General features: G+C 45.8%; 1 protein-coding gene across 1 annotated transcript; it reads left to right on the forward strand.

Moving 5' to 3' along the window:
• Nucleotides 1–1,238: 1,238 nt before the first annotated feature.
• Nucleotides 1,239–10,355, forward strand: LOC131258495 (vertebrate ancient opsin-like). Its single transcript, XM_058259820.1, has 5 exons — nt 1,239–1,397; nt 2,299–2,458; nt 6,925–7,120; nt 9,477–9,609; nt 9,714–10,355. The coding sequence occupies exons 1-5, from the start codon at nt 1,239–1,241 to the stop codon at nt 10,353–10,355; spliced, it is 1,290 nt and encodes a 429-aa protein (XP_058115803.1).
• The last annotated feature ends 2,042 nt before the right edge of the window (nt 10,356–12,397 follow it).

Here is a 12,397-nt window from a genome sequence, read left to right on the forward strand (position 1 = left end):
AGTATGAAATGTTCTTAGATCTTCTATGAAGTCTTCAAAAGATAAACCTTTAAATTCCGTAATAATCTGAAATTCATATTTTTCAAAGAGGTTATACTTATATGTTGAATTCCTTAAGAATTACTGCAACAAGCATTGGTCTATGAATAATTTTACCGTTCTGTTTGAAATATGCTTCAATTTATTAAAATTTAATTACAATTAAAATCAAAATGTATTCAATCTTTTTTGCGCTTTCTGTATTACTAGAACTGTAGGTACTCGATACCATAACTTTAAGAACCATTACACCATTATAGGGACAACCGGTTTGGAAGCAATAAACGCTAATTTTCCTGTAAAGTATTGTGCTCTTGGCACTTATAAATTACATCACATTGTTAGATACAAAACTAATAGCGCCACTATTGGTACCATTACCCTGCAGCTTCCTACGAAAAAAAGCTGCAAAAAATGGTGTCCTACGCAGGCTTCAACCCGATTAGCTGAAACTGTACACAACACAGCAGAGCGGGTATAATTAGCTTTCCTATTTGTACCACCTCCGATGTGGGAGATCTTTCAATTTTTCAAATCTATTAACGAGCTTAGGATTAATGTTTAAAAACCGATGCGTAGGATTCTAGGGCCAAACTTGGCTTTTTAAGAAAAACAAACAATATCTACACACAAGAACATACGTAACGATCGTGCCGCCGCGGAAAGCAGTCAACGGCAGAGGTTTTCGAAGTCAATAAACGATGAACGGTTCTGAGAAAATGAAATTTAATAATTCACATACGCCAGACAAGTTCAAACATCAGCGTTTATGCCAAAGTACGGCAGGCATGTCGATCAGGCAATCTGACGTGCGTAAAACTCTTCAGCTAAAATTCTTCGAACCGAACATATTTTATTTTTAACCTTTTATCATAAAACGTGGGATGTTCTTCAATATTTCCGAAAACTTCGATACTTGTGGTGAGAATATGAACGATGGATACGTTATCTAGCGCAGCTTGTTATTCCATTCCAGTTGGATCGTGTGAACACGTGTGCATGTATAAAAAGTGCCAACGAGAATGGACAAAAGTAACCAGCACCGGCATCGAAGTTGGCAGTTACTGTTGATGACATTCGAGTAGAATTCGGCTTGCATCGGTCATCTGGCAGCCGCCCCGGGCAGCGTCCACAAGCCATCCCTGGCAATTGTAGCCACCAGGCGCACGGATTACCTCCAGCAAGATGTAGCACTGAAGATGAACGACGTCAGTCACGATGCCTCCCTCGAAGCCGACTACCAGGAGCTGATGCCACCGTGGGCCTACAGTGTAGCCGCCGTGACGCTGTTCTTTATAGGGTTTTTCGGGTTTTTCCTCAACCTCTTCGTGCTGGCCCTCATGTACAAGGACATTCAGGTAAGTGGTCGTCGGCGTCGAACGCTCCGAAGCACACTTTGAATACGTTGGTCCACTTCAGGGCTGGCCGCATCCTGGCTGCGTAACGGACGGTTCAAGTGTTACGAGCGTCATAGGCATCCACGGTACAAGGAAAAGTTTTAGAACAGGTGTATGTCCGCACTTCGGACTTGGTTGGAGACTTCTGCGTTGTGTCGATTGTTGAACGGCGAACCAGCCTGCCCTCCCGTCCAATTATATCCTACTTCTGGCACAGATGGGATTTATTCTTTCGATGATAACTTTGTGGTTTTCCTCAAGAGGATGTTACATGAGGCCCTCTTGTAGGTCAATTGTGTCAACAAAAAAAAAACAATAGAAAACAATTTCATCAACAAGCGGCCCGACCTTCTCGAAAACTGTACCCGAATAGTCTCTCGAAGTTTTGGAAATTGCCAACGCTTCTCGACTGTCCAACCTTGTTCTAGGGTCGAAATGTCACCCATGTATATTGCAATGATTACGTCATCACGAAGATAAAATACGCCATGGCATGGTGTCAACCGTAAGGCACAAAACCACTGCGATTTTATATCTTTGCACGCTCTTTAGTGCACCCATGCGTGAGTACTTACCGATGGTTGATGTTACTTGCCACTGCTTTCGGGACAGCTTCTACCGATGCCCACAAAAACAACCTCCAAAAGTTAAAGAATACAGTAAAGGAAAATAAATTAAGAAAGCCGGAAAATGTCCACAGGAACATACCCGGCGGCGATGCGGTAGGTTTGGCGCATTGTTGAAATAAAATAACGAATACAAGGGTCAGCCCGATTCCCCTCTTTCATTTTCCGACCGGCAAGTTTTCACCATTCACACAATAATCAACCTTTTCACCGCCCACTATCGTCCCTCCCGGCAGCTATGGACACCGATGAACATCATTCTGTTCAATCTCGTTTGCTCGGACTTTTCCGTGTCCATCATCGGCAATCCGCTGACGCTGACGTCCGCCATTTCCCATCGCTGGCTGTTCGGCAGCGCCATGTGCGTAGCATACGGCTTCTTCATGTCACTGCTAGGTAAGCTGTGTTACGGCAAGTAACCGTTGGGTAGAAGGGGCAACATACCCTTTGATTTGAATAAAATCTGATTTTAATGCATTAAAATGGCCGATTAGATTAACCGCAATGCACATTTTATTTACTTTGTATTTTTCGTTCAATTTTCCCATCACTCTGACACCTAACCTAAGTTCATTCTTCTAGTTAATGTCAAATATTGAAACAAAAAATAAACAACACAAATGTAAATTACGGGTATAAATATTATATATGTAAATATTCAAAATTGACGGGGTGTAGTAAAAAAGTATTTGTAAAGTCGACATGAAGGGTGATAAGGAAAGCGAGGTTCCCCGGTTGCCGTGAAAGCCCACTGACGAAAAGGGCAGCGCTGAAATTTTTTGTTGTCCGGTGCAACCCAAGGGCTGCTGGTTCCCATTCATAAATCATTCGCCGGTAGCACCGGTTGCGTCGGCCGGCCCACAAGATATCAAGTGCGCGGGTGGTAGTGCCGAAAATATGATAAATATATTAAAAATAAATCCATCCTAAACGATTCCATTGTGGGCAACATAATTGTGCCAGCGTTTATACTGCCCTCCGGAAGGTTGGCTCGCAGCAGCAGGCATGGCAACGGAAGCTTCGATGCTGGAGGGAACCGCTTCGCCACGATGGCCGCTGAAACTTCTGGCACGAACATTATTCTTGTGCTGCAAATTGAAATTCATTCCCTTGGCCACCGCCCGCTGTGGTTGTTTGTACGGTGTTACACTTCAGCTTGGAAACATCTCCGCAGCACCCGACATCGTCAGTCAAGTCGTGCTGGTGACCGCAGCACGTTTTCCAATGTTTCAAAACTAGCGTACACTCCCTTGAAAATGAGCCACAAGCAACCGGCTAGACGCCGTCGGTTTCACTCGTTAAAACAATAATTGGATCATCGAATAAATTATCTGATTTATTTTGACGGAACGATAAAAGCGACGAGTCGACCCTGGGCATCTTTTCCACACCCCGACCGTCCTCCCACCCGACTCAGTTCTTTTCGGTCTGGTTGCCATTCTTCCAGGAACGGCATTCCGAAAGTTTTCCGACGATCAATCATCACAAGGGAATGTCATTTTAACATTATTCGGAAAAGAAGGCTTCACTGAGATAGAAATCGAGCTCCCAGTGGCGCGGAAAAATCTGTCAGTTTAGGCAATTTACTTCTTCATGCGTGCCTCAAATATAACAGAAGTACAGTAGAGGAAATTATGCAAAGAGGTTCCCCGTTTTCTGAACTGTTTTTGCAAACTTTTTTTTTCAAATTATGTCATTTTTTACCTAAAAAAATAACAATACATTAAGTTAAAGAAAATTACCATCGACGTGTAAGGTTTTTCTTGTTATGAATTAACTTAACGTGCTAAGAAAAAGTACCTTCTTCCAGCCAAATGCCATTTATAATTTAACTGAATGCAGCTGTTGAAACCTTTACAAAATCCCAACGTGATCCTTATTTTTGTCCGCAATGGGTTAGGTTTTGTTTGGTAGGATTGCCTCTACATTGAAACAGTTTGGTATTTTCCTAGAAGTACTTTTGATTAACATACAGGCTCAATTCTGCACGACAATACGCTTCATCGAGTGTGCCAGTGCATTTGAATTCAATTGACATCCGAGATTCTTATCACATGTTTCACCCGGTTCACGGGAATAGGTTTCGGTTTCTTTGTCATACGAGAAGTCGTACCCTCTAAGAACAGTAAGAAAACAGTCTCAGAAGTCCAGGAACGACCGGAGACGGTCGACCCTTGAATATCATTCTACTTCATTTACATTTCTTGCCTCAATTTAAAAAGGAAATAGTGCGAAAAATACAATCAAGTCAGGTCATCCACTGCTCTACAATGTGACCGTTTATGTAGTTCTATTCCAGTGTGTCGTGGACTTTTGAGTTACGTTACATTCAAACGTTTCGTTTCAAACACAATCGGGTTTTTAAGCCTGTGGCAAACACGATTGAGTAAATCAAAATGATAAGAAAATCTCACCACAAAAAATAAGAAAGAAAAATCAATTGCAAATGACTTTTGAATAATGGAAAAAGTTATAGTACCAGTACCATCAGATATTCCCAAAACGACAAAAACAGATTACGCTTATTTCAATGTTGGCCACTGTACTTGGAAAGCGTCACGAATGCCGGGACCATCGACATTTTTTAACTTCCCTACCAATAACACACATACACACACACACTACTTATCGTCCCCCGCGGCAGATTAACTGCCAAACGGAAATTGATATTGATTCACTTGATTAGAAAAATGAGAGCTCACGAGCTGATTATCCTCGGCGCATCTCGTTTGCCCCTCAACCGGATGGGTCGTTTGGGGGGGGGGGCACCGAAGGATACAGCCCCCGAAATCTTTGGCCGCAATCCGATGCGAAGTTATTGCCATTCCTAATGCGATTAGGTATCAGGAAACTGCGCGACGGCACCCTTTTTCCGGTGGGGGGCGTTTTTTCTTCTTCTATTCTGGTCTTACCTTTTTTTCCTCCCTCCCGGGTGGCCCATGGCCGATAATACTGATTGACATCTGTCCGCTAAATGATTGCAATCGAATCGCCGCCTGCGGATGGAACGTTCGCCAGCGTTGAATAATGTTTGGCAGCCGGGAAAGCTGCCCTTGTACCGTTACCCTGGCCTTCGGAGCAACCGGCGGGCATTTCCACCGAATACATGCGTGCGCCACTCGACAAATGAATGTCGCACGTACTCCGAAACGCACGTTCCGTTGGAAGCATCAGATCCAGCCCTGGGAGGGACTGATTTATTGCGCGGATGGTGCTCGTGACTTCGGCCGCCCATTGCCAGGCCACGGTTCGGTGTGCTTTCCGTTGGTCGGCTCTACGCTCGATGCGGAGTGGTGTTTGCCACCACCAGCTTCCGCGCAGTTTCCCACCGCCAAGCTCATTAGATGCTCAATCTGATTGCGGATTACTTCCGCAGCTTTTCGCATTTTCGTTCGACCGTAAGGACACTTTGGACTCGCTGCCGAGCTCGGCTTACGTCAACGCAATGCCCGGGACCGAAGTTCTACACGGAAAAGCTTGCCGCTCTGGCAGTGAGTTTGTCCCTACATTGGTGCGCACCTTATCCTCCCCGCGAGATGTGATTTGGCGGTTGGAGCCGCAACTTTCGAACTGTCGTTAAACTGTAAACCTGAGAGAACAAAACAAGGTTTGTGTCAGGGTGAGAGAGGGAAAAGTATAAAACGGGGAAGCTGGGGAAAAAACAGACCAAACATAAAGTGAAACGAAAGAGCAAGTAATTTTCCACACCTCAATCCACAAAATCTATACCACCGACGGCCGCAGGTCATCAAAATTCCCTCCCATAGCATCCAATCCCCTTCCCCCCTTCGAGCCCTTATATCAGCCCTTCCCGACACCAACCGAGTAAAGCTTTTCCGTCAACAGTGACTGTTTGCAAATCGGTTTGCGACGATCGCACGGTACTCCCGGTAAGATGATATGGCACAAACCTAAGGAAATTGTGTGCCATGGCTTACCAAACCACCGGCTTTCCACCGACCGTCCGCAGTCCGTAACGTTCTTTCCCCTCCCCCGGGAACGCAATGACTGCCCCGTCGAGACTTGATAAATACTTTGACAAACAACGTTTTTCGCTCGGTTCCGGAAACAAAAAACATCCATAAACCAAACAAACAAGAACACAAGCGTATCGTATTAGGCGAAATGGGGTGATTCGACAGAATGGGTGCTTAAGGTTTGCAAACGACGAAATCGATTGACTTCCACCGATAACCGTGGACCGCTCGGGGAGGGGGTGTATTGTTTAAGCGAATTAAGCGCAAAAACAAGCCGCCATCAGGGGATTTTGTCCGCGGGCAAACAAATGACGAAGCTAGGGATTAGTTTTGACATTGTCTTCATCGTTCGTGCGATTCCTAGGGGATACGCCGGTGTGACAGTTTTCGCGAGCGCTTAGAAAAGAAGGGGAAAAACGGCCCAGCATCATTTACAACCTGATGGAGGGCCGAGATTTGTTTCCATGTACCATTCGCTTTTGGACAAATAATTTAAACATTTTTTTCTATTTAATCCAACACTTAAGCTGTTTCTTTGTATTTTGAGTGATTTGTTTGTTGTGTAAGTTTGTTAGACATGTTTTTTGGAAATCTTTTATTCCTGTGCTCAATTATTTATGTTTCTACATGTTGCCACCATACCCATAAGTTTCAATGCTCGTTCGTTACATGAGTTTGATCCCGTTAAATTAATATTGATTTAAAAAAGAAAGTACATTTTTTTTAAAAACCCTCATCAATCAAGCATACCATATCATGAGGAACGAATGCGTACGCAAACGCTTCAATATCTCAACTCGTCCAACGTCTTACATTACCAGCATAACTAACGGTATTACGATTCTCTTTCCATCGCGTTCGCCCGCTGCCTACCGACGCCGACAGGCATCACCTCCATCACGACGCTCACCGTCCTCTCGTACGAGCGGTTCTGTTTGATCAGCCACCCGTTCACGGCCCAGAACCGCTCGAAGCGGGGCGCCTGCTGCGCCGTCCTCTTCATCTGGAGCTACTCGTTCGCCCTCACCTCGCCACCCCTGTTCGGCTGGGGCGCGTACGTCAGCGAGGCGGCCAACATCAGGTAAGAAAGACCGGGCGCCTCCATATACGGCAGAATGCGGCGCGCATTTTGGCCAGCACCGCTGTTCGCAAAAAATTTACAAACCCACCGCGCCCAACGTCGCTAACCGATCGGAGCGAAATTACATGCCATTTGCTCCGGTTGAGTGCATCGATCCGTATCGGAATTATTCTCGAGCACCTCGAACGTTCCCTCCCGAAATAGAATTAATTTGTCCGGGGAAATTTCCGCAATTGCCCCACGCACGCAAACGCGATCCGCACTGGCCACACTCATGTCATAGTGTGCGAGATAATGCAATAATTTTGCCGAAAATTGTTCATTAGGAAAGGATGAGCCACCAAACCGTAGCCATCCGGCGCATCGCTTTCCGACTGTGCAGGAAAACGTTCTATCGCCCAAATATGATGGAGCGATGAATGGTGGCAGTGCTTCGGCTAAGCACCCTTTTATGTGTGATTTTTCCGACGCCAAACGCGCTAGTAGGAGTAAATCGTATTTGGGTCGCTAACTGTGTGTCGCTGGGGCGCATTGGTAACATTCCTTCCGCGGGTGGTCGCGGTCTGATGAAATTTTTTGGGCCGTTCTTTCGCCTCTGCCGGCTCCTTCGGCGTACGGTGGGTGGACCACAGGACGCTAACCAAATCCCGGCCGGAATGCGGAGCGCAATGAATACAAGGGAAACATTTTTTTTTCCACCTGCCTTCCATGGTAAAATTCCATTTAATGTTTCGCGAGCGAAAGGGAACCTCCTCGCTCGGTAAATTGTGCGCCGGTTTCCACGGTTATCCGCAGTGAAAGGGATTTTGGCGGTGGTTTCCGAAAGGATTTCACTGTAATATAAGTCGTGCTTTATATTAAATTTGTTACCTTTTTTTATATTACCCACCGAAAACCTGTCCACTTGGTCCGTCTGTCAACATAATTACAATTTCGGAAAGCCAACGGACGCCCGAATTGCTTGTTGGGGTGTGTCCTTGAGAAACCGACGAACGGTGCGCGCGTAATTACCATTCTTCGATGCCTATGAAGTGATAATTTGAAGACATTTAAGGCAAGGGCAGTACCGCGCTGGCGCTGAACAGACTTTTCCCTACAGGAAAATTAGTCGGTTTGGTGGGACATGCTTCAACCAAGCTCATCTCGTCCAATCAAGGGCCGCATAATTTCTGTAGACACTAAAAAGGATTAGGACTATTCAAATGTCTCTCGTGGGCAGCTTTTTGCTAGCGACAGGCGCCCACGAAAATCAATCTTAATTTTAATAGAAAAGAAAGGGAATTTCAAGAGAGGCTCGATAATCGGAAGGTTTTTACTCAATACCTGATAGCACTGCTTTTTCAAGATGAAGATGAAACCAAATTAATCTGTTTGCCTCCATTTAAATAGATCATTGATCTAAGCTGAACTACATTGCACAACAAACTTCTTTCGAAAGCAAGTGGCAGCAAGGAGGCGAGTAAATTTAAAGCCCACCAAATACACCATTGTTTTTGCGGAGCTGAGAATACGAATAATGCCGGCAGAAAAACGAACTCAATATCAATCTGTAAAGGGACACCTTGGGGGAAGGATTATGTTGCGCAATTAATTATGCAAGGGTCGGAAATGGCTGGCTCGAGTCGGGCAGCGAACCGGACAAGCGATGGGTTTCCTGCTCAAACCAACGGCAGACGTAAACAAAACTTATACCATTACTTGCATTACTTTGCGCTCAGTTGGTGAAAAGATTCGATTACTTGATACATTAATAACTACTCCATCTCAAACGATCATGCAATAAAATTGTAACATTACCAGCAAACGATTGGCAAGCCGCTGCTTTTAGGGACATTTCGTCGCACTCCAGCATGATTTCGATCGTTTGATTCAGGTTATTGAACAAGCTCAAATGCTCAGCAGGACAAACGAGTCTACCAAAGTAATGGCCTTCTCAAATGGGCTGCAAAACCCACTCATATCAATAATTCTCGCCGCTTGTGGGTAGCGGCTTCACCGGCCCAGAACGTTCTCAGCTGCCTGCCTACACGCTGCACAAATCTGAAGGGAAAGGAAAAGCCACTTTAAAATACAGCTATTTTATTTCGAATCGTTACGCGAGGGCAGAAATCTTTGACATTTCCCACACGCTCGAAACCACAGCTGTTTACATCTCGGTGAAATTTTAATGCTGTAGCGATTGTACTCGAACAACCTGCGGGCTGTGGCACACGAGCTGCGCGTGATAAATATTTATGGCCCCGTCCCATTGTCCCGTGCCGTCGGCTGTGTTTTAATATTGATAAGATGTGTTGTCAAATAAACTGTTTAGTGCCCACTGCTGACTGGATCTCGCTTTCTTCCACCTTCCCTACAGCTGCTCGGTGAACTGGGAGTCGCAAACGGCAAATGCCACCAGCTACATCATATTTCTTTTTCTCTTCGGATTGATAGTCCCGCTCGTGGTGATTATCTACAGCTACACGAACATCGTGCTCAACATGCGTAAGGTGAGTTCCGCTCGACAAACAAGGGTGACGATGCTGTTGCATCAATTTGGCCTCGTAAACGCAATTAACTGAATGTCAAAATGGCGATACTTTGACGTCCGCAGAATTCGGCCCGCGTGGGAAGAGTGAACCGTGCGGAACGGCGCGTCACCGCGATGGTGGCGGTGATGATCGTGGCGTTCATGGTCGCCTGGACGCCGTACGCCATCTTCGCCCTGATCGAGCAGTTCGGTCCGGCGGAGCTGATAGGGCCGGGCCTAGCGGTGCTGCCGGCGCTCATCGCCAAGTCGAGCATCTGCTACAACCCGGTCATCTACGTCGGCATGAACACGCAGTTCCGGGCCGCGTTTCAGCGGGTCCGCCGCGCGAAGGGGCAGCCGGGCAGCAACAACAACAACACCACCAGCCGGGAGCGGGACTCCCAGGGCACCACCAAGGACATGGTGGAGTGCAGTTTGGACTTTTGCCACTGGAAAATCCGCACCACGAAGGACGACGTGCGGCACTCGCGGAGCGATCGGGGGTCGCGGGGCGACGACGCGGATGGGGAACCGTACGGCACGAAGGAGAGCACGGACGGGGCGCCGGGCTCGGGTACGGGCACGAGTACGGGCCGCAGTCTGGCGAACGTGCTTGCCGGTCCCGGGCGGGCCAAGGTCGTCCACCAGGACTCGGAACTATCTGTGATCCACGATGGTAGAATACTCATTATCAAATCTCAGCTACCACGAGCGAACATGCTGTAGCCGTAGGGTGTTTTTAAAGATAAAACATTTAGATAAACTAAAACCAAACGTTGGCCAAACGGTTGGAAGCAAACCGGCCTCCTGGCAGGCAGCACTAGGCTGTCACGTAGCGTAAGAACCAACAACGGACGCCGGTGATGGAGAACCACAACGCTACAACGACCCGACAGTGCGTGCGTCGGGTGAGGTTTCATATTTCAATTTTTACCCATCGTACAAATCTGTACCCATCATATCACACGTTTCAACACGCTTCGATAAGCCATAGCCAGTCGTATCCTTCGCCAACGGACACGGTGGCCGAAAATCCCACCCACTTTTCCAACGTATACAACAAACGATGGTGAAATGAAAATTGTCCCTCTTTCACTGAAAGAATGAGCCCCCTTTCAATGAGCGACGAGGCAAATTTTTCCAATTTTAACATTTCCGTTCGCAATGTTGCGTAAAAAAAATTCTTTACCGTAAGCAAAGCTTGAGGAACACAGCCACCCCTAGGGAAAATGAAAAATTGTAACCGTTAAGTAGCTTTTTTAATTGTAACATGCCATGAGCTTTTTAAAGGATAATTAAAATGCGGTCAGTTATAGTTGGAATAGTTACAACATGAAATAGGATAAGTAAGACTGTGAATAGTGAAAGTTAGTAGAATAAACGCGATGCCATGATGACAGGTTTACGGAATGCCGTATACTCACGCACAGGTTTATTTCGGTATGACGAAAACCATAAACGTTGTTTCCATTTCGGAACTCTTATGTTGTGCATAAAACAGTACAAAAGTACAATGTCCTTTTCGCAGCAGGTTATTGGTTTAAGAGAAAGAGCAAAACCAAATGTACATCCATCTAAGTGTAAAATAAATCAATTATTCAAATTACAAACCCCGTGTTAAGGAGGTTTCCAACATCACGCCATTCAATATACACCATTTCCTTCGCTTCAAGTCTCTTCAGCTTTAAAGCCAACATTCGATGGTTCGGAGGAAAACTGGGCACAACCGTGTGGAAAAAGGACAATTAAAAGGTTAAAGATATAATTTTCCGCGCATGCTGGAAATGCTGGTATATACCATACTAGCACAACTAGCGGATACGTTTTCTTCTCGACTCTGATTCGCATATTTCGTGCCTGTGCGTGCGTGGAAAGACACGACGGAACCATATCACGAGCCACATCGGTCTGGGCCACACCAAAGTTTGTTTGTCGGTTTTTTTCTGGTTAAGTTTCCAACCGTGCTTTTTGTTCCGTTGTATTTTTCTCATCCGGAGTTCGCTTCTCTTTGATGACTCCTCCCGTTCGATGTTTTTCGCGCTGCTAGCAGCTAAGGAAACTGTTTCGATGGTTTTGTTTTTTAATGGTTCTGTTTTGCTGGTTCCGGTATTTAATTTCTATTTTCTCTTAATCGAACCCACTGCGTCCAGATCTTTCGAACAACAAACAACACCAACCAGAGGGCAGGGTGAAGAATTCCTAAGGGTGGTTATACAAAGCGCAAAAAATCCAAAAAAAGGAAGCTGAAGAAAAGCAAACAGATGAATCCCGATCAGAACAAGAAAGCGGATCAGAAGTTGGCACGGCGCGGTAGAAGAAAAATTTTTGTGAGCCCTCTATTTGATACGCTCCAAGCCGCACACTCGGCAACATCAAAGATTAATGCTCGACTAAAAGGAACGGTAGCCGGCTGAGCATGTGGGCGACTCGTCGATCGTTACGCCATGTTTGCTCTGCTATAGGAAAATGTAAAAAATACACTCAACTCAACGGGGAAGTCGTGAACCTTCTTTGATTAATAACGTGCTGTTGTTTGTTTTCATTATATTCGAATATTACCATGGACCTCGGGCAGGCTGGTAAGCTTCCGCCCGAGCGTTTTATTAACAAACAACAGTTTTATCCTCCATGGCATTAAATGGCAACCCTCAGCCGATTAACTGATTAAGCGTGGGATAATGTGCCACCCACTTCACCCAGTCACACATTGTTGACTGGAAACTTTTTCGGCGACACAAACTTGTCGTTCAATCGTTCACCCTGCCCCG

Source organism: Anopheles coustani, chromosome 3, assembly GCF_943734705.1.
Source record: "Anopheles coustani chromosome 3, idAnoCousDA_361_x.2, whole genome shotgun sequence".
NCBI classification, from domain to species: Eukaryota; Metazoa; Arthropoda; class Insecta; order Diptera; family Culicidae; genus Anopheles; species Anopheles coustani.